This window comes from Takifugu rubripes, chromosome 1, assembly GCF_901000725.2.
Source record: "Takifugu rubripes chromosome 1, fTakRub1.2, whole genome shotgun sequence".
In the NCBI taxonomy this organism is placed as follows: Eukaryota; Metazoa; Chordata; class Actinopteri; order Tetraodontiformes; family Tetraodontidae; genus Takifugu; species Takifugu rubripes.
In genome coordinates, this window is record NC_042285.1 from 14,110,869 (window position 1) to 14,135,885 (window position 25,017).

The 25,017-nt window shown below is 40.1% G+C and overlaps 2 protein-coding genes across 2 annotated transcripts; both read right to left on the bottom strand.

Moving 5' to 3' along the window:
* Window positions 1-989: 989 nt before the first annotated feature.
* LOC115252191 (myosin-6-like) lies at window positions 990-3,957 on the bottom strand. The gene is made up of 3 exons (XM_029846719.1): window positions 3,928-3,957; window positions 1,822-2,784; window positions 990-1,721 (listed from the first exon to the last, which is right to left on the bottom strand). The coding sequence occupies exons 1-3, from the start codon at window positions 3,955-3,957 to the stop codon at window positions 1,665-1,667; spliced, it is 1,050 nt and encodes a 349-aa protein (XP_029702579.1). The 3' UTR covers window positions 990-1,664.
* A 1,495-nt stretch (window positions 3,958-5,452) lies between these two features.
* On the bottom strand, window positions 5,453-24,745 carry vwa8 (von Willebrand factor A domain containing 8). Its single transcript, XM_003976030.3, has 45 exons — window positions 24,484-24,745; window positions 23,944-24,021; window positions 23,717-23,847; window positions 23,507-23,617; window positions 23,210-23,377; window positions 22,852-23,016; window positions 22,485-22,534; window positions 22,196-22,304; window positions 22,000-22,104; window positions 21,772-21,900; window positions 21,458-21,592; window positions 21,290-21,367; window positions 20,750-20,910; window positions 20,161-20,274; window positions 19,312-19,495; window positions 18,850-18,927; window positions 18,583-18,698; window positions 18,405-18,502; window positions 17,953-18,059; window positions 17,608-17,679; window positions 17,182-17,258; window positions 16,978-17,053; window positions 16,705-16,840; window positions 16,099-16,218; window positions 15,669-15,874; window positions 13,636-13,787; window positions 12,882-12,990; window positions 12,532-12,670; window positions 12,069-12,256; window positions 11,671-11,790; window positions 11,482-11,546; window positions 11,277-11,402; window positions 11,095-11,195; window positions 10,489-10,640; window positions 10,098-10,302; window positions 9,915-9,996; window positions 9,633-9,831; window positions 9,048-9,156; window positions 8,767-8,923; window positions 8,326-8,434; window positions 8,039-8,164; window positions 7,570-7,728; window positions 7,086-7,184; window positions 6,697-6,935; window positions 5,453-6,507 (listed from the first exon to the last, which is right to left on the bottom strand). Exons 1-45 carry the CDS (start codon window positions 24,620-24,622, stop codon window positions 6,408-6,410), a joined length of 5,679 nt encoding a protein of 1,892 aa, XP_003976079.2. The 5' UTR covers window positions 24,623-24,745; the 3' UTR covers window positions 5,453-6,407.
* Between the last annotated feature and the right edge of the window lie 272 nt (window positions 24,746-25,017).

The window sequence follows — 25,017 nt, forward strand, 5'->3', positions numbered from 1 at the left end:
ATGATGGAGAAGTGGATGCTGTGAAGTTTTTCACCGACAGCAACATCGTGCTTGGTTATATCTGTAACTCCACAAGAAGATTTTACAGGTATGTTTCAAACAGGGTCATCGGAATCAGAAGGTCCACTCACCAAACTCCAAAGAAGGATTTGGTTCTCCGGTCCAGCCTTCCTGTATCACGACAAAACAAGAGAAACAATTGAATCAAGCTCCTTCTCACTGGTCGAGCCTGAAGCTGATGAAGAAATTTGTCCTGAGGTCAAGACCTTTGTTACCAAAACTTCCAATGGTCAGTTGGGCTCCCGTCGTTTTGAGAGATGTTCAAGTTGGACAGGCCTCAACAAAACGATCGTCAGACTCATTCACATTGGAACGTCTTCCAGAAGATCAGGAAATGCAGGGAAGAAAGGTTGGAGATGCTTCAAAGAGAAGGTGAGCTTGCACGAACTCCCACAATCCAAGACTGTGATATTCGGTCTGTCCAACAGGAAGCCTTTAAGGAGGAATTGGAATGTCTGGGAACAGGACACAAAATGCCCAGACGCAGAACACCGGAAAGGCTCAATCCAATCATAGACCAAGAGGGTCTGCTTCACATTGGAGGTCAACTATCTTCAGCTGATTTGTCCAAAGACGAGAAGCACCCTTTGATGATGCCTCACAACCACCACGTTTCAACATTGTTGGGAAGGCACTTTCACGAACAAGTAGCTCACCAAGGGCAACACATCACCGAAGGAGCACGACGAGCTGCTGGCTACTGGATGATTGGCAGCAAGCGCTTGGTGTCTTCAATCATTGACAAGTGTGTCGCGTGTCGCAAGCTACGAGGACGGTGAGAAGAACAGAAAATGGCAGAGCTGCCGCCTGATAGGCTCAGTCCTGAACCTCCATTCACGACTGTGGGTCCTGACATCTTCAGCCCTTCGGCCGTGTCAACGCGACGCACAAGAGGAGGACGTGCAGATAGCAAGTGCTGGGCAGTGCACGGCAACCAGAGCAGTCCACATTGGACTTATTGAAGCCAGGGGAGAATGCTGGATTCTAACCTGCTCTGCTGTCATTGTGGGGGGGTTCAGACAGAAGTCATGAAGTACAGGAAGTTAGGAATTTTTAAGCTCAATATGTTGGAAGTTGTCCCCAAAATCCTGCTTGAGGGACCAGTAATCGAGTCTCAGATGAACAGTGTCGGGTCCCGGGGTGAGTCTGCCACCTCGAGGGCAAAATGGTCCAGGCAATGTGCATATTTCACCACCTGAGGGAGCAACACTGAAAAAGGACTTCAGAGGAGGCTGTCAGCAGCATCGCTGAGATGAGGTTTCCTTGGTGTTTCAGGAAATAATGAGGTTCAGATGAAGTTCAGATGATCATCATTGATCATTTTATCAATCAAGAACTGATCTCATTATATTCATTTTTAAATATTTTATTTACAAATGATCATTGCAATGGTAAAAGGTTGACACACATTAAGGAACAAAGCACAAATAAAAGCCAATAATGGGGAAAAATAGATATTAAAAAAGAAGCTATAAATTTAGTTCAGAAACTGTTTTTTTCTGCATCTGAGGAAACACTATGTTCACTTTCCATCCCAGTTTCTGTTGTCATCTGGGTGGAAGAATGGGACAGCGTGATGGTGAGGGGGGGGGACCAGGAGACCCTTAGCTCGATAAACACTTTGGTATCCAGCTCCAGAATTTGCTTTTCTTCTTTTTCTGCTTTGTGAACAGAAGAGCAAACAAATATTTTAGATTTCACCTCAAACAGCTGATATTTTAAAACATTTTCATCACTTTAAGTAGATTTGAGGGAACTGACCTGAAGCTGGACCTTCTCCACATGGAGATGCTGAATCTCCTGCTGGAGTCTGGTCTCCTCCTTTTTTTCCTCCTGTACTTTTTTCTCTGTTTGGATCATCTGGTTTATAATGTTCTCCCAGTGGTCACAGAGGTCGTACAGGTGGTTTATGGCCGTGTTATCTGGTCCACAGGGCTCCGTGCTGACACTCTCTTCTTTTCTGGAGAGTTGTTTCTGGCCCTGTTCAGCCACTATTACCTGGAGCTCTTTCTCCAGCCTGGAGCTCTTTTCCTCACTCTCTCTCAGAGCAGCCTCAGTCTGGGTCAGCAAGGCCAAGGTGTCCACATGAGCTTCACTCCTCAAGCTCTTTTCCCTGAACTGCTCCTCTCTTTCTGGCAGGACCTCTCTGAGTTGTCCCACCTCCTCTTCAAGGCTCCCTTCAGAGTTTTGCAGCTCTTGGGAGTCACTGATGTCAGTCACAGGAATATTGATCTGAAGCCCGATGTCGACTTTCTTGGGCTGATCATCGACCTCATTCAGTTCCTCCTGGATTTCAACAGTCTGAAGGCCGATGTCGACTTTTTTGGGCTGATCATCGACCCCATTCAGTTCCTCCTGGATTTCAACAGTCTGAAGACCGATGTCGACTTTTTTGGGCTGATCATCAACCTCATTCAGTTCATCCTGGATTTCACCTGTCTGGTTGAAGCCTTTTCTCAAATCCAGTTGCTGTTGTAGAGACGCTGTCTCTTCATCCTTTTTCTTGTTCAGCTCTTTGACCTGCTGGAGTTTGTCGTTTAAGTCTCTGTTGTGCTGTTCAGCGTAGAACACTTGTCTTCCCAGCTTGTCACATTTCTGTTGCAGCTCATGGAGTTGTTTCTTCCAGTACGCCCTCTCTTTAAGCACCAGGCCATTTTCTGGACTCTCAAAGTCTCTGGGACGCTCTCTCGGTCTCCCCATCAACTCTGTCTCTGCATTAACAGTCTGAATAAACAAGAAAAAATAGGATTAAACATCAAAGAATGCATCAGTTAATATTCCTATTTTTGTAAATGCACTTTATAAAAACATTTCCAAATAAACAATAAAATATTAAAGCAACCCAAACCAAGACTCCTCTCCAAATGTTGAGTTCCCAAATAAATTTTATTTAAAATAAATAAATAAATCACTGAGGAAATAAAAACAGAATTTATCTCATATCACTACCCCTCGAATGTACAACATGGGTCTAAAATGACCCGTAACCATTTCCCATGTTATTTCATGTGTTTCTAAGCTGAATGTTTGTAATCTATGTATTTACTCATTTATTAATAAAACTATTCATTAAATTTTAATTGTTTTATTCAGCACAAATCCTCACATTAAGTGTTCTGTTCTTCCTTTATGAATAAGCATAGCTTTTGTCAGTCTTCATGAAGTTTTCCCACGTCCACATGGATCAGACCCACATTTGTGTAACAAACAGTATTTACAGTATTTACCACTGGAGAAGATTCTATTTGAAGACCTGAAAGATCTAAATCTTATTTTACTATAATTATCATATTACCTAATAAGAAATTTGATGTGATAACTCTGCATAATTATTGATTGTGTAATTAATTTTGAAGAATAAGTAGCTCATTTCTTGTCAGAAAGGGAAAGATTTTCAATCGGCTACCGTAGCTAGCTAGCGAGCTACCGTAGCTAGCTAGCTGTTGACATTTGACGATCATGTTTGTGTGACAAACACATTTCAAGGATAAAATGATGAGTATGATTATTTGGCCTAAAGCATTGCTAAAGTTATTATTTGAAGCAAATTATTGTTATAGTTTGAAGTAATTTGATTCAAAATCACACTTGGATAAATGGGTCATTTTTTACCCATGTCGTGTAGTAATCCAAAATCTATTTTATTCCTAAAATAATAAACAGAAAATGGAAGCATTGACCTTGTACTAATCAAAAACAATATATTAAAATTATAATTGGGACATTTAATAATAAAATGAATTGATTTTTTAAAAATACAGCAAAGAAACACTCACCCAGCCTGAAAACACATAGAAAATGAATGCGGGTCATTTTTGACCCATGTTGTGCATCAAAGGGTTAAGAAAATCAACCGGATCATCTTACCTTTCGGACGTTTCTCTTCTGTTGCCACATTTTGGTTTATTTCTGAGTTAAATTCTTACTGTTGTAGCCAAAAGTAGCAACACTCTCACAGACACAGTTTTGTATGACTTGTTTAAGAGAAATGCCCGAGATAAATGAAGTAGATTAATTTCTTGTTTGATCTTTGGGTTGTCCTTTTGTCTTTGATCCTTGCCTCATCTTCTGTCCATTGATCTGTGATTCGTGACGTCATCGCACGCTACCTCATATCCCCAGAGGATACCATAACGTTTAACGTTGTAATTAATCACTTACAGCATAAAATATCACATCAACGCAAGGAATATATTTTTGGGAGATTCCTCTGCATTATAATGGAGCCGTTCTGACAGAACATCAGGATCCCAGAAAGTCAAAGTTTGACAAAATACTAGTTGTTTTTTTTGTTTTTTTGTTGAGCATGTCCTGAAACAGAGATATGGAAATGTTGATTAGGTTTTTTTCCATTTTTATTCGAGTTGATTCTTAACAGATTTCGTTTTGTGTGCTTTGACAAGTGAGGGATCGTGTTCCCTATTACGTGTTTGGTTTATTCTCATTAAACGGGACTTAAGAAGACCCCAGTGCAATTGCGAGTGTGATTGTTTTGGATCTTTCTTCGACCTCGACACAACCAAGACTGTTCCAACACAGATCACCTTCTGTATGCAAGCGTGGGCCTTCTACACTGTACATGTTTAGCACGCATGCCACGCACTTAATCACTGTTATTTAGAGTTATCATCGATGCCATGATCATTACCAATGAGCCATAAAACCAGGAGAAGGCTCACAAAGAAGAGGAGAAGGCTGGATTCTAATCTGCTCTGCTCTCATTGTGGGGGGGTTCAGACAGAAGTCATGAAGTCATGAAGTTAGGAATTTTTAAGCTCAATATACTGTACATATCCCAACGCTGGGCAGCAGAATAATGTCCAGGATGAATTAAAGACGCACCAGCTCAACCAGAAAAGAGCAGTAATAAGCTCAAATGTGTCTAAACCTTTTGGGATTGTTGTATAGGAATAAACTGCAAACCCTAATCAATTAATACGATAATTCACCTGCAAATTTCTTATCGGGGTGATCAAGCATAGCAGGAATACAGAGTTGTCTTTTGTTTGTTTTATTTACTTATCATTTACTAAAATGATTCAACAAACAAATACTTTGTATTGGCTCTATTATTTATTCCTACAAGAACTTACTTATTCTCACTAAATTCTCCTTCTATACCCTTGGTCACATGGTTACATATGATCTTTTGTTTCTGTTTTGATTCAGGATGTGTGGAAGACTATTGAACACTCCTTGTGTCCATTACGTACAGTGGAAGCTAATAATGCTATTTGATCTTACAGATGCTTCTGCAGTCTTCCAGAATTGTGTAAATTACGTCCTCAGAGACATTTTCAACCCCACATTGTCTATATTCTCTTCAGGGCCCCATTTATAAACCCTCGATTTTGCAGACATGTGAATTATGTAATAAAACAGAAAATGCCTCTTTTATTTATTAGTTTTATTATTTGTAATTACATAAAAACATTTCAGATTAAATAAAATCAGAGCAATGTAGCAGCAGTTAAAGGTTAGGGTTAGCATCAAGTTACCATCAAAACGATTTTTAATACCTCACAGCATTTACTATCTGAAGTTGGTTACAGGTGTGGGCTGTTTTCCTCCTCGAATGCCGTGACCTCCTCATATCTACACCGGTTCTGCTGCCCCACAGCAGGGAGGTAAAAGACCACTATTTCTCCACTTGTGACTTTTCCAGACCCAAGTGGATCATTAACTCTGACCAGATCGATGTGTGAGTATGAAGAGTGTCACTGCTTTGATTCCAGTAGCACACTGGCTCAGCTCTCTAGTATAAACATAGTTGTTTGGAGTTTCCTGCCTGGGTGTGTAGTAACTTGTACTGATTCTGATGGTGGGGGGTTGTAGACAGTCAAAAGGTTTTGAGATGGACCGAAATCCTGGACTGAAAATTAAGCTCAGCTTGTTCCTACTGTAAAACACCAGATTTACACATTTAGTATCAACCCAAGATCAAAGCATTTCAGGACAGAAGCAAAGAGTCTCTGTCCTGTGTAAAAACCAGTCTAATCATTTTTACAATTGTGAGGACTATGTGATCGAGAATACAAACATTAAACAATTCAAGTAGCTCCAACTAAAACGAACAGGATGGCCACACACAAACTCATTCAGCTGTGAACTGCGATGGCTTGAATGAACAGCAAGTCACAAATGAGTTCTGACAGCGGAGGACCGATTCAGCCTGACCCATGAACCCACCATCGTACTGAAAGCCTCCGTCAGCACAGCGAGCTGTGGACAGAACCTATTTCACTGACGTCTCTTTCTCTCTCATGCTCACGTGGATGACTGTATGTTCTCCAGATGTGAGGACTGTGATCACACCCATCTGTGCACACAGGCCAGGTCCTCGGTTGTTAAAGCACCGTGGAAGTAAAGATCTGCTGCAAAGTCTGAGGGATTTGTTTGGTGTCCATGACAACAAAAGTTCTCCCTGCTGGAAGGGTCTTTTGGAGTCTGAAATACAATAAAGTGAAAAAAGTGGTTAAACATTACCTCAGACAAAGAAAAATCCCATATTAGTTTACACGTAATCTGATCTGTTCTTTGCATAAACAGGAATATCTTCTCTCAGCTGCTATCCTTCTTCACCTTCCAGTCTGGTTTTCACCACTGCTACAGTTTCCCTCATCCCCACCTTCTCACCTTTGTGCCTGATCACCGAGTGATCCAATGAAGATGACAAAGGCATTGACCTGTGGGTCAGAGGTTAGAACATTGGCTAAACGCTCCGGTCTGATGCCATAGCGTTCCAGGTTGGCATCACTGAGCACCACCAGGAAGTGCTCGTCAGCTTCTTCTTGAGCCAAGTCCTTGATGCTGGAGTCTGTGGCCTCCAGAGTGTAGTCTCCACTCATGCAGAACTGAGAATGAGCATGCATGATCTGTAGGGCAAAACAAACATTAACATGACTCTTCTCACCCTCTAAACATTGTCCTATGGATGAGTCAAATCATTACAAAATGAATATATTAATCAAAGCTTCAAATGTATTTTTAGGAGGAAGCCACTGGAAAACCTCCTAAATCTGTACCTTAAGGACTTTGAGCCTCTCCTTGTTGTTTTTGGGTATTTTATCTGCTTTCACCAACTCAATGTTGTGGCCGTCTCCAGAGTGGCCGACGATGTCATACTGCACAGAGAAAGCAGTTTTAAATAAAGGAAATATAAGAATTCATTAACCAGGTTCTAGCACAGAGCAAAATATTACAGGAAAGAAGGTTCAGAATACAAAGTTTATGCAGCTAAACTAGTGTCGCAATGACTACGAGTCTTATAGATTCTATAACTCTGCCTGCTGTTTGTTTCTGGCTTAAGGACATTAGATTTGAATTTGTTTTTTTCTAAACTGTATTAATGTAAAAAAGCCAAGGCTCTTGAGAGTCAGATTATGCAATAGCAATGCTTCTATTTTGGTTTCTCTGTTTATATGTAGAGTGCTTTCTCTCTTTGTATTCTTGTTTATGTTGGGCAAATCCATAATTACATGTAGCCTATGTTTGAGTTCGAGTTTTCACCTTGAACTTGGGCTCAAAACCCTCGAGAGCTTCCATCACCATGCACACGGCCTCCATGGAGCGTTCCAGTCTGCTGTCCACACCATTGAAGCGGTACATGCTGCCTGACACATCAGCTAACACCCGTAAACGTTTGGCTTTCTGATAGGGGCTTCCTAGCTGTAAACATGGTTTATACAAAAAAGGATAAAATAAACAAAGAACATTTCGCAAATACTTTAACTAGCGATGATATTCAACAAAGTACGCACTGTTATCAAGACAGAATTGAATTGTCAAACGTCTGTGTGATGTTTGGCGCTAAAATAGGGTTGAAGGTTATACGTGCTGTGATATGTGTGTGGTACAACTAAAGTGGGAACCATTTAATGTGTGTTTCTGTTTTGTTCATATGAACGGAAGTCTGTGTAGAAACAAGGGCATATGGATACACACTGACATAGAAACACACAAATACAAAGGCACACACCTCTGGTTCCAACTCTCCCCTGCGTTTATATATGGTCTTTTCTCCAGTCAGACCATCAATAATTTTAGCATCATCCAGTTCTCCTGTAGCCTGGTTTTTCAGCCACTGTCGTTCCTTCCCTTTAGCCTGAAAACACACACGTGCATGTTAATGACACGTTTCAGAGTCTACCTGGGTCAGACTGTTTTGTGGAGATGGGGGTTTCACATGCAGCGTTGGGATGTGAAAACCTGAACTGTGGAAAAACACATGCATTAGAAAATAAAAGATTAGCAAAGTAAGTTTACCTGTAAACTCTCCAGAATGACGCGGAGAGACTGAACCTGTCTTTGGACAGCGTTAGAGAAGCGCTCATATGTGGCAGCATCATATTCACTCATATCAATTTCTTTCAACCTAAAGAACAGACGATAATAAGGCAGGAAAAAGTCTCACAAAGAGTATTAACATGAAATACTCATATAATAAACATATAATTACGTATATACATCATTCCCACATGAGGAATAATCCTTCATTTTAAATCCAAATTTTATTAAAAATTGTTCACAACATTGGGATGTGAGAGAACACTAACACATAGGTAACTTCTATAATATTTAGCTTTTATTGTGAAAGGCTTGTTTAAGGGATGCTCAACTCTGGAAATGATTGGTGCATACACCCTAAGCAGGTTTATATAACATTAACCATAGCTTGGCTGTATTTTCTGGTGCTGAAACACCTACCTGTCTTTAAAGGCCTTTTCAGCCATCTCTCTGGCTGCCCTGCGGACCTCTTCTGGAATGGAGTCTTTCTCAGCCTGGGAGACCTGGTAGACCGTGTGACCCGAGTCTAGCCTGTAGGGACCACCTTTACCTCCGAGCCCTGCTGTGTCTCTGCCACCTGTAAACAGGGGATCCAACCACCATACAGCACTTAGGCACAATACAAATCCACACATGATGACAATAAATTAAATATGTAGATTAATGAGGTACCCAATTAAACACTACATAGCACTTGTTACCTGTGCCCCCTGCCCACTGGTTTCCACCTACATGAGGAGCATTGTTGGGGTCAATCTTGCCATGTTTGGGGGCAGTGACGTCCTGGCCACTCTCTTTTTCAACGGTAATCTGACAGGAGAAGAGTGAGTGATTATGTGATCACTTAGACCTGAATTAGAAAATAATAACCATGGAATATATGTGTGCAGGTGCAGAGAGTCACAAACAACTGCTGGAGCTTCTGACCTGTATTTTAGTTACAAATAATGTCTCCGTGTCTTAGAAAGAAAGAATTTACAAGAACATTTTATTTCCCATTTCCATTTAGAAAAATCTCTATAAAAACATTGTCTGGCTCTTTAAAAGAGAGACAATTGCTGAGATTGAGAATTCTGGTTCTGATGCAGAGGTAAATCTTAAACTGTAAATGGCAAATTTAACTCAACGCTTACCATTTAGCAACCCTGAACTCACAGCAGATTATATAATTTTAAATTAACAAATTTACAAGACAATAATCCACGAACCAACTCCAGAGAATTAAAAGGTTTCATCCAACAGATGAGATTGTCTCATTTACTTCCCAGACACAGCTATGATGATACCTGTACTGGTCTCTCTGTTCCAATCATGTTCTTCCACTCGGTCAGTGATCGCTGCAGGGATTCATATCCTGTCTCCCAGAGCCGCACCTCCCCGCCCATATCAACGGTGACCACCGCTCCAGAATCCAAAACAGCCATCACCACATCAGTCTCTGACACTTTGCTCAACCAGTTGGTGTATGGTGATACAGACTTTGACCTACAAATCGCAAAGAAATATTTCATTCAAATAGACTATAAAGCATTGCACTTTTATTTTATGAAAAACTGTTGCCCGTTCACCTTGGGATAGGAACATATTTGACTTTTTTGAAGTTCAGATCAACTACCTCCAGGTACCCTGCCGTCATTGGAGGCGTGACATCTGGAGGTCCAACCAGACAACCAATCAGCACAATGAAGATATGAAATGTATTCAAAAGTCACTCCTGATATGCTCTCAGCTCTTTAATGTAGAACTCTGACCTCTAGGGTAGACATCCTTAAGGGGCACCTTGCTCGGTGGAAGAGCCCGGATGACCTGATTGGCTGAAAGCAAACTGGCACAGTTCTGTCGTCTGGGTGAGTTGGTACGAAAACCTCCTCTAAGGAACGTGTGTGGCCCACTGTCATTGTTCTTTATTGATGTCAGATTAACAGGTCTGGTAAAGCTGTACATCTCAATAGGAGACTGAAATGAAAAAGTTAAAGAAGGACAAGCATTATTGAACCCAAAAAAAACCAGAAGTTTAATTTGATCTCTGGCATACTGAGTAAACAGCACATAACACTATGTTCTTGTTGTTGTAACATGAAGTAGCGATTCAAGCAATCCACATCAGCAAATGCATTTTGATGTATTTTGGTGTACTCTCACCACAGCATCTGGGAAGCCCACAATGATCTGAGCAAATGACCCAGAGTCCATCAGTACGCGGTTAGGAAAAGCTATATTCTGGCCTATAGCGATGCTGAGGTTCTCATTAGGCAACTGCTCACAGGACACCATGTCAGGTAAGGGCACATCATCTGTAGGGGTGGCGGTGGCAGGTGGGGGCAAGATACAAATAGGAAGAGAAAGAAGTGTTGAAATGGAATACGTTGAAATGGTATACGACTACAACATGATGATAGCATTTTTCTAGCCATATATGGGCCTTTCACATTATAAGTGTGCTTTCTATTGACAATTATATACATGCCAAAGACCACACTTCAGGATCAACTCTTGGTTGAGTATTATGCTGTTGAACTGAATAGGACATATGATTAAACCATACAGTTAGGGTGATATATACTGTATATTTAGATGCTTACTGACTGACCCTGTCACATTCGAAAACAGCTCTCAGACTAACTTCAGACCATGTGATTTTTTTCAGAGACAGATGAGGATTAAAGACAGAAACTTGGGTATAAGGGTCATAATGTATGTACTAAATTTTATATATTTTTATATCTAATGCCTTGGTAATAAAAATACCTGAGCTGTCTGCATGTCCAGGGCCAACTGAGATGTCTTCACTGATGCTGTGGAGCTGATATACATCAGAGTCAGCAGTTGCCTTGGTCATCAGGAACTTCCTTTTTTAGGGTTATATGCAGTGCACCATGATATATAAACTCAATAATTGGTTGAATGCTTCGTTTGAATGTTGCTCCTACTTATTGGTAGTGCTCTCCAGTAAAAGCCAGCGGTCCTCTGCTACCAGAAACACACACTTCAACTTGATGGGAAGCGAGATGGTATGAACCTGGGCCTTCAGCACATCTAACATCTCTAACTGGTTGCTGCAACAAAGAATCCAATCGTTTTGATGATGCTCTAATTCATTGGGATGCACTGGCAATTGAGATCAATACAATTTACCTGTATTCCTTATAGAAAAGAAGCCAGTTCTTATGAGCAAATTCATGACACATTTTATGTCCTCCCTGTAAACAAGAGTTTGAATGCATGCACATATGATCAGGCAAATATATTGTTAAACTAATCTTCACATTTTGTTTCAAGAGTCCATTCTAGATTAAGTCCAGTACGCAGACAGTGACATCATACCTGCTGTTCTTTACTGTTCCACCAGCTGGAGGCTTTGGTGTACGGTGGATCGGTGTGTGGAGACAACATGAGCCTCCGCACAGCACCTGTCACCAAGTCCACATGGAGCACTGTGTTAGTCTAATACAAAAAGATGGGAAACAAAGTGGGAAACGCATTTAATGAAAGTGGAATACTGCATTCAAGATGCTGGCAGTTCAAATACGCAAAAGATCAAGATGAGCAAAAAACTTAAATACCGTTCACAATTTAAAATTTGTATAATGCCCACAGACCAGTCAGGGTACTCATTGGTGGTCAGGCATGAGTACCGTTGGTGACAAACAATGGGTGTGTGAAAGGACTTTAATGTAATCTGATGATACAAGAACTGGAATTTTTCTTGGTTGTGTGCCTACCTGCTCTTCATGCAGAACCACCTGACCATCCAGAGGACTCCCCAGTGGTGCAATGGTGACACAGGGCTGCCAGACGCCACTGATGGTCTTGGGGAAGACGTCGTACAGGTCAACGTATTTTATTGTGTCCCCGTGTTCTCTCATGGAGTACAACGCCACTGGATTACATGTGGCAACATACAGAACATCTGCAAAATGACAGATGGTCATGAACTGTCTCAAATGATGTCATTCATTGCAGACAATAATATGTCAGAAGCCTTTGTTTAATTTGTCCTAAACTATCCCCACACAGGGAGAGCAAGGCCGTCGTCTTTAATATTCACAGTTGCTTAACTCACCTACAGCTTGGAAACACGAGACTAAAACTAATGACCGTTGTTTAATGCACAAAGGAGCGTGAAAAATCCTAAATATGTGCACTGTGGGTTTCTGTTAGTAATGACAGTAATTTTGTGTATACCATCTCTGGTCTTGACATCACAGATGATGTTGCTTTCATTGATTGGAATCTGCCAGTGAGCTTTCTCTTCACCGAAAGTTAAAGCTCTACTTTCCTGTCTTCGGCAGGGGTAAGACTGAACACGAAGAAACACAGGGCCCTGGAGACAGCACACAAATGATGGAATATAATAACTGACATAACATTACCATAACATGGATCATGTTAATAAAAGATCATTCAGAGAGTGAGATCAGTTAAGGTCATCAAACAACAAACACCTCTGCCGTGTGTGGTCATCAGTCACATTCACACATGAGAGAGGTGGAAACAAACTGGCTGCAGATGGAACTCAGCCTTTCTGTCTTTACCTTAATTTCTGCCAAGTGCTTCTCCGTTGGACAGAGCAGTTTTCTAGAATCATTGCCGCCGTGGTTTATTGTCCAGTGGCCGGTCATCTCGATCTGGGGCAGAGGCAACCTAAGGAATAAAAGTCTCACAACTGTAATTTCATGGGATATACAATAATTGATGTGCTAGCTATAGTGCACTTAAATCTGTTGTGATTTTACATTCCATAAAAATATTTCACCAGTTTCAATGACCCAAAAGTAAAATTTATCAATCTTGTATTAGTACCAGAATAAGAAAAGCCTGTATTTTTCTCTAATTTAAAATAAATTGTGATAGCAGAGGGTCCTCAGACACTAAATATTGAGGATACAATGGAGAAGTGCCCTTATGACAATATGAGCTTCAAAATAAGCTTCCCATCATAAAAATTTCAATAATAGGCAGTAATTTTTTCATTGCTCTGACTGTTTGAAATAAAAGCCCACGACACAGAAGTAAAACATATTTTACTTTATTTTAGACACATTTGCATATAATGACAGAATGGGTGGTAAACTGGTGTTCTTATTTCAGAGAAGTTGGGATAACACAACTGTAGTAGGGATTATACTAGGCTGTGAGACTAATTAACGGATGCTTCCAATTCATGTGGTTCTCCGCAAATAAAGAAAACAGTCCTGCATGGAACCACTGGCCAGAGCACAATGATCAAGTGTAGCTATTTTAGGAGAAGCCATTTTGAATTTATTGAAAAGTAACATGATTTCTTACTCCTTGGCCAGTTTGACAGAAGTCGGCTTGGCTCCAACAGGAATCCCATGTTTGTGCAGCACTTCATACACGACCTCTCGCATGTCTTTGTTATATGAGTCAAAGTCAAAGACATTGGACACCACATTGGCTAAACCCTCATGAGGGAATTTCTGTTAGGAAACAAAAAAGAGGCGGAAGAAGAGGAAAGAAGAGAAGGAGTAAGATGGAAGAAATGTATGATGGCAAGATAAATTAATGAATAAATGAAGCATGTGGAAGATGGGAAAGACAACAGAAACCACAAAGTTAAAGACATGGCAACACAAACCACTGTATACCACTGGCTACTTCTGTAACACGTGAATTTCCCTGATGTGGGATCAATAAAGTTTTATCTTATCTTATCAAAGGGAACACTATCACTAACACTTATCAGAGGGAACTACAGATATCTTGTTAATGCTTATATTATTTTCACTACCCCTAACCCACCAAAATTAATGGTAAACCCCTGAAAACCTTTTTATTTACCAACTGGTACACTTTAAATGTACATGAGTACCAGAGCCAGAGCCCTGACACAAAATAGCTACCACCCATCATCGCCATCTAAACACCAGAGCTCGAGAAGGTCTGCAGTGAAGAATGGTTTAATGCAGGGGTGGGGAACTCCCGGCCTCCGGGCCGTTTACGGCCTACGAGACCATTTCTACCGGCCCGCAATGCAATAAGATTTTTATATTTTATATGTGCACTTATACAGTGGGACCGTTCGCTAAACTCCGCGAGCTGCGAGTAGCAGCGGTAGCGTATTTTTGCCTTTCGTGTCCTGAAATTTCTTTCGTAACAAGAGGAAATATTTTCCCGTTTTCTGAGATAAAACAGACGGTTATGTTATGTCCGAGTCAAGGTCAGGGTCAGTGAACACAGCATGTGATGTACGTAGTGGGCTGGACTGATTGACACGGACGACAAATGCATAGCGAAACACGCTAAACCCGACGTGTTGAAAGGACAGATGCGTTTGGATAAAATTAACGCTCTTCGTCGGAGTTTGGAGGCTCAACAAGCAGCTTTCACACGACCATGTACCGACAGAGAGAATATTACGCGTGCAAGTTTTGTGATGAGTGAATTAATAGCCACGAAGCTGAAACCTCACGTGAACGTGCCTCGTAGCCGCCGCTGAGGCGCTCGCGCCGGACAACGTAAAATTGTTTCAAAGTGTGAATTTTCTTTCGTGAATAACTATTGAACTAAGACATATATTGTTATGATTCCAGTGGCTAACGGTATGTTTTTATGGTCAATGAATCTAAATATGTAGTCAAAGTATATGTGGGACTAATATTTATGGTGGAAATCACAATATGCCAGGAATTGTTGCGCTTGGCGGAGGTCTGCGCTCTCCGAGTGCTTTCTAGTTGTTATTATTATTGTCTTTATCTTTCTTTCTTTTAATTTATTTTCTTGATTATCTTGTTGTATTGCAGTTTTTGTGAGTAGAGGCCTCGAACAGGCCCTTACTGGTCTCTTGCCTCAACTCTGCACCTTTTTTTTATTGTTGTATGTTGTATTTATTGTTATATTGTATGATCATGAAAACATATTTTACTTGTTTGTCATTTTATTCTATTTTTTTTTGGTGATTTTATATGCATGTGTGTTAAATAAATAATTCAAACTCAAATGCAGCAATCATGAGACTTAGTAACACAGTGGTTCTAGACTTTTTTTTGTCTTTTTTTGCATCCCTAGCTATGTGTTCGTAATAGTATGGCCCTCGGAGGACTTTATAAAAATTGAAATGGCCCTCGATATGAAAAAGGTTCCCCACCCCTGGTTTAATGCATCATACCCAGAAAGGCAGGAGGGGGGTCATTGCTTTAGCTAAGTGTGGAACAAGGGTGCTAATAATAATGTCAGCGGTCAAAGCAGTGACAGCTAATTATGACAAAAGTAAACAAAAATAAATACATCCAGGAAGCAAACAAGCAAAACAAATACACAAAAGGTGTTCTGCTGAACAACCTTCCCATGTGACGTCTTACCTGAAGGTGTTTGACAATGCTGACAACCTCACGGACGGAATAGGGGTAGGTTATTGTACCCTGGTCAGCCATAGACCTCAGCTCTCCAAAAACAGCGACCAGTTTCCGTAGGGTAGCCTCCGGGACATCAGGCCCATACTGTTTCAGCATTGATAATTCAGCCGTGGGCTTGGGATTGTCCACAGAATGGCAGCTAAAAATATCACCTGTTCAGGTGACAATAACAAGTCAATCTTCCTGTACCAATATTTGACAAACACTGAAAGCGAGGCTGTGTTGTTTGGTTTTACAGCAATGTAATAAATCTTAAAACTAAACTTAATTTCAGTTAACACTTTGAATCATCCGTAAAGAGATTTTATGACCAGTTGCATTCCTGATTTTATGACTCCAATCCCATGTATCTGTGAGTGGGCACACTTGTACATACCCATAGCTCCAAAAAAGTCATTTCCAAGAAAAGGAAAACCCGGTCTATTGGCCAGTACAATCATCCTGAAGTCTGGGTGCAAGACTATAGTGTTGGTTCTCCCCTCAGCTTCACTTGGATCTTTGAAGAAGAAACAGTATTAAACGCACTCACTCATTACTCAGTATCGGTTGAACCCACATAAAGCTGACTCAAGGGGCCTCTCGTTCAGGCTGTCGATCTCAGAACTGTAACTACGGGAACTCTTAGAAGCCCGGATGTTCTACTTGGTGTTTCCCTTCAAGTGGTGTCTGAGCCCCTCATTCTGTCTTTAAATGTTTTACATTTGAATGTTCAAATTTATTTTAAGCTTTAAACAAAGGTTTACAGTTCAGATACATCAGGGTTGGACAAATCTTCTATCGTCCCTGAACAACAGCCCCATTTTCTTGTTTTATCGTGAGAATTTAATTTGACTGCATGTAATATTTTACTCATATATTTATTTAATATTTTACTTTGTTTTCTAGCACATCTAACTCAATTGATAAGCGATATCTGAAACAGGCCCAGATATGTTTTAAATCTTGCCAGAGAGTGTGCGTGTGTGTGTGCGCGTGTGTGTACCTGAAATGATTCTGCGTCCATCAGCAAGAATCATCTCTTTACTTTCCACTAGAGTTTTGAGGATACAGGTTACATTAGTGGGAGCTTTGTCAGCCTCATCAACCACCAATATGTGGCCAAATTTTGCTGCTTTCACCTGTGCACACGCAAAAACACACATTTTATTAAAGTCGTATGCTACATATTATTTAAAGAATTCATTAATGTATCCTGATTGTGCAAGCAAGCGTAAAAGAAACAGCATGAGAAAACATGAGAAAGAGAGGGACTGACCAAAGGAGAATCCTCATAAGTTATTATCCCATTTTGAACTGAAGGTTGCACAGTCAAGGTCTGGACGGTTGTGTCTCTGAGACGGAGCAAAATAGGTTTGAGAAACAAAAGCACAATCCAGTATTTGCATTTAAATAAGAAAAGAGCCAGAGCACATAACAGGGGGAGAAACTCTGTGTTTAATATTATATCTTTTCTTCTCACCGGTGTAATTGTAGGTATTCTCTTGGTCTGTTCAGCAGTTGCAGGAATCTGTCCACAATTTTATTCTTACCGACACCCTGGGAAGGAAGGAGGATAACAAAGCAACTTGTTTGTAAGCTCCTCTAACAGGACTGAAATATGCCACCTTCCTTACACACAGCTATTGAGATCAGAATACAATGCTAATTAAAGGTGTTTTTATATTACAATCACATAAACTACATTTAGTTCTGATTATTATGATTTTAATAAATGTAAAACCGACTGCAGCTTTGATCAAGGGTGCAATACTTTGTTTTAGGCATTGTTGACTTCTATCTGTAGGTAAGCATCACCAAACCATTATATATATATATATTCCTAAATGAGAAAATAGTTTAAGTTTATATTTTGAAATGCTCATAGGGTGTATAATAGATGACCAACCTGATTGCCTACTAAGAGGAGGTGCTCTCCCAATAGAAAGTCTTTCAACATGTCTTCCATCACCTTCAAATGCTACATAAAAGAAATAGAATAGGACAGAAGGTTAGGACAGGACACATTTCTAATCAAGGAGCTTTAACGGTATTTTGTTTTTTCCTTATTTTGTAGATAAGCTATTATTCTAATTAGGGATGTCTGATCACATTTTTTTTTGTCCCTGAGTCAAAGTCATTTGATTTTGAATTTTGAAAATGCAGTTAAGAAAAAGAGCAAAGAAAGAAAACAACCAATTTGTCCTTTAAGGTTGTTTTTTTTTACAGTAAAGTACAATTTATTTTGAGTTACCTGAGGATTATTGAAGAAGAGGACATCAGGAACCTTAATTTTCAAACTGGGGTTGTAGACAGGAGCACTCACAGACCCAACAGTCAATACTCCATCTTTCACTATGCCTAACAAAGCACAGAAAAGGTCATTTTGTGTGTGTGTGTGTGTGTGTGTGTGTGTGTGTGTGTGTGTGTGTGTGTGTGTTTCAACTAGGGAAGCTAAACCTTTAAATCAGACAGGACAGAAGAGCAGTTTTCCATACAGAAATGTTTTTCATTAATCCTTGATATATTACATTTTTGGTTTTCAGTTTGCACAAACTGTTTCTATAAGAGTTGAATGAATTTTACACATTTGGCTATGAAATCGCTTTCAATGTTAAATAGGTAGGTCTGCAAATTAATTGAACCAAAGATGAACAAAAACAAACCTTAAACCGATTCTGTAAATTTCTGACAACTGTAACTTACAACTCAAGTCGACGCTTTCATCAGATTCTACCGTGTCGTGTATGGAGCTGCGATCAAGGCCTCTGTCCAGAGCTGCACGGGCCAGACGAGGTAGGAACCTGAAATGCACATTCACATGCTGGATCACTGTTGCACGCAATTTGTTCGCCTCATCTAAACAACAGATATTTGTGTTAACCTGGACAGACAAGCCTTATTGACAGCATGAGTGATGCTCTCGTTGGGATAATGAGAGAGACGGTGGCAGATCCTCAAAAGCTGCCTGGTGGACAGAGAAGACGCCAGAGACTGTGCCTGCAGACACACAACATTTACCAATGTTTTACATAAATTTCCTTAAACAACACACACACACACGCACGCACCGCACGCACGCACGCACACACGCACGCACACACACACACACACAGAAACTTCAAGAACATGCTCAAACACTTGCACTCACTGTGGGGTCATTTGCTGTTTGAAGGCTGTGTTTGAGATGTAATAGTTTTTCTGCTGCTTCTGTTGGAACATTAGGAGTCTACAAGACAAAACATGAAATGGAAAAACTTTGTAATGGTAGGAATTTCAAACAAATGAATTACGAGTGCTGCTTTGCTTGGAAACAAAAATTGCAGACACCAAATCACTATGTACAGTCCAGTTTCAGACCCTTTGCAATGGCAATCTATAAATCTATAAAGGCCGTCCACCATCAGTCACCAACAAACTTGACAATTTCTCCAAATCCAGGTGTGCTAAACCTGTTGCATCATACTGAAAGACTGGAGGTAGTAACTGCTGCATAAGCACTGAGTCAAGGGTATAAATACCTATGTCAATGCAACATTTTCCTTTTTTTAAGTAATAAATTAGCAAAAAAAAATCTACAAGAAAAATGCATGAACTTGGAGCTTTGTCTCACCAGTCCGAGGATGAGATCCATTTCCTCTGCTTTGGCCAAAGGAGTGACGCTGTGGTACAAGAACATTGGAAGCAGCTCTGCGTTCAACCATTGCTGACTATTTTTGCTGTTGGTACTGGCTCCTACAACGGGGGGCTCGGCCAAAGCCAGCACCCTAAAAGATGGATGGATGGGGAGAATTGACCTGGAAATACGGGACAGTTATCATTAAAGTGATGAATTCATAATTTATCTGAACTTATTTCTCATAATGAAAATGATAAAAATGAATTTGTGTCAGAGGATTAGAATGAATGCATATAGGAATGAAAACCCAGCGCTGTTGACAGGGGATTCTTTTTCTTTATGGCCACTGGATTGAGCTTTAGTGGCACTTGCTGTTCAAATGGACAGGCTGCTGTAATAGGATCACCTGCTCATCATCTGACACAAATTCAGTCTGAAGAATCCATCTTTTGAGAAAGCAATACATAGAAGCCAGGTTTTCTTTATGTCACCACTAATGACCCCATTTAGATGTTGCCTTGGGGTGAAAAATCCCTCACAGTTACTTTTGTCCTAATGGCAGGAATCCATGAAGCTTTGACCAGAATATTCTCATTTGTGGGTAGAAAACAATGCAGCTTTTAATCTAAAGTTCAGCATCACTAAAGGCAGCAGACTTGCAATTTTCCACGTATTTAACAGTGAACAGATGTACACCAAGGATAGACACAGTATAAACTGTGTAAGAGCCAATACGCATTTGTAATCTTGCCACATCTGTCTTCCCCTGCGAAGCATCTCACCATGACCAGTTCAAATGCAGTGGTGGTTCTAGTTTACATGTCGCGTTGTGTGTGCGTATACCTCTCTTGCAACTGCTGATCAGTGAACTGGAGCTGTTCCTTTAGCGTTTGGTATCTGTCCCATCGCATCAGTCTGGTCCCATCAAATAGATCTAACTCTCTGTCATGAAGAAGTCTGGAAAAGTAAAAAACTGAATAAACTCCGAAATCTGTGTATGTGTGTAAATAATTCACTTGTGTTTTATTGGTAAAGTCCTGTTAAAGGCTATCCAAGATGCCTCCTGGCAAGAGGCAGGGAACGCCCTGCACAAATTTCCCAATATTCTGTAAAGGTATTGTTTTAATGAAATGCAAAACACAGCAGCAACATTTATCGAACAAAATACACCATTATGTCAGCATTCTCAGTAGCAAACAACTGGAAAATGTGGTTTCATTTGTGTTACAGAATAAACTACAGTAGTCACAGTGTTCCATTTAAGTTGACTTCTATGATGAGAGAAAGAGAAAGCACACATGTACCGTTCACATGTGGCAATGCTTTTCATTTGCAGCAGTGGACATATAGAAATATAGAAACAAAACTCAACGTGATTAATGAGAGCAGTTAGAAAACATAAACACTCTATTTTAGATGCATGCACAATTACCTTGAGAGTACAGCCAGGGTTCCCTGGTTTACCCTGTGAATTCCATCCAGAAGCAGCAGCTTGCCTTCAATGGCAGCATTGACCAGAGGAGACGGCCTCCATGCTGTGTCCCCATTTGGAAGAGTGTACCTTTGCTGGAGAAGATCCCTGGCTGTCATGTCCTACAAATTAATATTGATGAAATAAAAAGGTCAACAAACAGCAACATACAAATCGACTTGCTTTATTATAATGTAAGTATTGATTTCCCCATTTCAAATAGGTCACAAATAAGGCTATATATCAGCATCTGTAGTCGTACATGTTCTGGAGAGTTCTGTAAAGTGTTTTAGCTTCAGGAATAATGCTACTCTAATATTTTAAATGGTCATGTTGATCCTAATCAAACAAGTTGAAAATTGAATGTAGATGTGTCCGAATTTGTAGCAGAGAATATGCAAATCTTTATCTAGTTAGTGTGAGAATAAGTAATATTCTTATTATGTAAATAAAAATGTATACATATACGATAGTGCAAACGTACATTGAGTTTTTATTTACCTGGTAGAGCATCACAGGCTCTATGCTGTAACCAAGCAGCTCAGCAAATTCTCGAGCAACTACCGATTTGCCACAACCCTGAATATAATAACAGCAACAAAAACTATTAAGTACACAAATATGCTGTACGGCATGTAAACCAACAGCTGTACATTATGAGTCAAATACCTTGGGCCCTATCACACACATATCTTTGCCCATGTGTGACTGGATCATCTCAGCTATCAGTTGGGAGTGGCTGGGTGTACTGATGAAGTTACTGCTTCTTTTGTTTGGATTCAGCGGCTTGGTGCCTGCTGGAACCTTGAGTTAGAGACAAGAGATGGTGGCAATCATCCTCCAGAATATATAATACCTCTGAAGGGCATTCACCCCACCATAGACGTTTTTCCCTTTTTGCTGCATTTACACATAAAATTATGGCCAACATAATTTAGCTTGGTTTTTAAGAAGATTCATCGCTGTACAGTGGTGACAGATACCTGAAAGGTGATATCTTTGTCTGCAACATGCAATGTGACATCTGCATGGCCCTCAAGATCGCTTGATGAGCCAACACTCAAAACTGAGCTGGGGGCTGGAATATGGTGTCCATCCATGAGCTCAAACCTCTGCAAATAAAGAGGCTTTAATAAATCATACCAAGAACGCACCCATCCTTATGGGTTTTCTGAAAAACATTTTTAGTGGTTTTCTTTATTGTATCTCACACTGAGAACACCCTCCACAGCCGTGCACCCTTCCTTGTTCAGCATGTTGCTGTAGGGGTAAAGCCTTTGTACCAGCTGCTGGGATGACATCACTGGGAAAGTGTTCTGTAGCAAATAAATAAATAAAATGTCTGAAAATGTGGCTTTTCCCTCAACAAAGTGAGACATTGTGCATGATGTGAACCAATGCTCTCACTAGCACTTGGAGAGCAGGAAGCAGATTATCCACTGGAAAGTCAGGAAGTCCAATACTGGAAGACTCTTGTGAGCACAGCGTAGTAGCAGCAGCCAGTAGCTGGGATATTCTGAAACACACAATGCATCAAAGTATCACATATTACAGTTAAGTTATTTATTGGGATAAATAATAAACAACACTCAGTTCTTTTAGTAAAAATAAAAATTACTATTTATATTACAGTTATTACTATTATTATCATAGTATTGACTATATTTGGGGGTTTTATTGTGTGTCTTTTACATGCCTTTCTGAAGCAACGTTGGTTCCTACTTTGTACAGCAGCTCCAACTGGTCCTTAAAAAGCAGAGCAACTTACAATTAATTTTCTGAGCATCAGTTGGGCCAAGAGAAGAAAATCTACTGAAGGTGAGCGGGACCAAAGTCAAAAGAAACATGTTATAAATTAACAAAGAGTCTAACGCTGAAAAAAGTGACACTTTGGACATAAATACCCTACATATAAAGTGCAAACAGAATTTTTAAATTATTTGCAACAGAGCTCAGAATATGCAGAATAGGCAGAATGGAACACTACAATCTCCAAGGCTTCAGTAAGAGAAATAAAAATATGGCAGTGGGGCTTTTTAACAAAACAGACAATGTGTACTGACCTTGAATGGTAAGTATGAAATATGCCTGGCCTGGAAACGAGAGCGTAGAGGTGGATCCAGGGGGTTGCCTTTGTACTTGGGGACAGGAAGGCCAAGAGCAATGACTCGAAAATCCTCACTCACACGGACGATCTTCCAACTGTCCAGCACTTCTTTTGTATGTTCCTGCAATGCATCAAAGTAAGATTTATTACATAATGCTTGAAAAAAACAATATGGTATATAGATGTATACACTGAATATATGTATACACTGTTGCACACATATACAGAACATATCTTAGCAGATGAACATGGCACTTTCAGGCATCCAGAAACTGTACCTAAATAGGTTTATATGAACCGTATTAAGTTTTGACCTGTAGCAGCTTGTCATAGCGGGTAGCTGACATCAGGAATCGTCCGTCTTCTAGCTGCATCTCTCTATTTTCCAAGAGGTTGTTTAACACAGGCAAAACGTTCCTTTCAGCCTTCTCAAGCCCATCCAGGACGAGGACTCGACCCTGTGTTGCTGCCCTGACAGCACACTGTGGAAACAAATTCCCAGTCACCAGGAAATCACATCCAAGATATAGTATATATTTTAAATTTGTACGAAAACAGTGATATACATTGAGTCAGTGACATTACTGTATTAGCACGTCTCCTGTGGCTACCTGGTCTATATAAAAGGCTGTCCCTGAACGGATCTCTCTCCTCTGTTTCAGGTCAGACTCTGTGGTGTCCCTCGACAGGGCCACATACTCGACTTCACGTCTAGTCAGTTCCTAGTAAACAAACATTTCAACAATATTAGACATTAAACTGCAGCTTTCTAAATAAACACCTCTTGTGAATATACCCATTTTGTCATGCATTTGCCTCACCAGATACTGCATAGCTATGGATCGTCTCAGAGGTCCTGGGGGACCAATAAGAAACATATCCTGACCTAAAAGGTCCTTTTGCAAAATCCATCGAAGGTGATGAGCCACTGCTTGTGGAGGAGAATCGAGAACTACATGTGCAACAAAAAAATACATTATCACATACTTCTTTCTAATATAATACATATACTGCATGTTTTCTGAGGGTAAAAGTCAAAATTACATACTGTGTTTGACAGGAACAAGTTCTGGATTTTTGGGTGTTTTAAGTTTATAAATGATCTCTCCGATCTTCAATGAATCACCTACAAAGAACAAGTTAAACAATGCTCATCAATGCTAGCTCCAATTTAGGTTTGTTTTTTTTAACTTCCTTTAGAAATTTTACTTTGAACTCTGTGAAATTTTTTTTTTAAAAAAATCATGTTTATGTTTCGATCTGTGCCGGCTTCCAAACATAGCACAAGGAATATGGATCGACACATGAGAAGGTTTTAGAAAGCAGTACAAAGGTTACAAGATAAGTCATTGTAGACTATATGACCAGGAGGTTCAATCTGTGCATTGTCTTAAGTTATTACGTCATAGTTACGACTTTATGCCTCATACATGGACACTAGAGGAGTGCTTGAAGTCAGGCGTCACACTTTCAAGGATGCAAAGTCAATAAACTAGATATTTCTGAATGGCATTGTCTGTTTATGAAACAAATTCCTCTGATACATGGAAATGTGACAGTGGGATTTGTTTCCAAAGAAGCAAATTACCTGAAGATGTTTTGTGAAGTTTGACCTCATGTGTTTTCCACATCCAGCCATTTCTTCCCAGCACAGCACCCAAAGTACTCCGGATCCTTCTGGAAGCGACACTCGCTGATGAACCGCTGCAAAGAATCTGGGGGTGCATTTTAACAATGTAAGTTCACCACACTATTAATTGATTATACAGGAGTCTTCATCCTCCAGCCTCAGCAATGGTCATTATATGACGCGAAATACCCCAACCGGTGAATGCCGGAAGATGATAAAGATGTCCGCATCTAAAGTCTGCCGTAGTGTTTCAGGGGGAAAATAGTTCCGAGGTGTTCAAAGATATCGTTAAATGTTGACAATCAAGGTTGGCGCAAAAAAAAAAAAAAAAAAAAAAAAGATCGAAGGAAGGAACAATCGAAAGAACAATACAAATTTACACAATATGGAATAATTCAGTGCCCTTCTTGACATTTCTGACCACTCAAAGCTCTCTCTCTCTTTCACTCTGTATATATTTACAAAATTGTAAATAGAAATTTCTGCATTAGA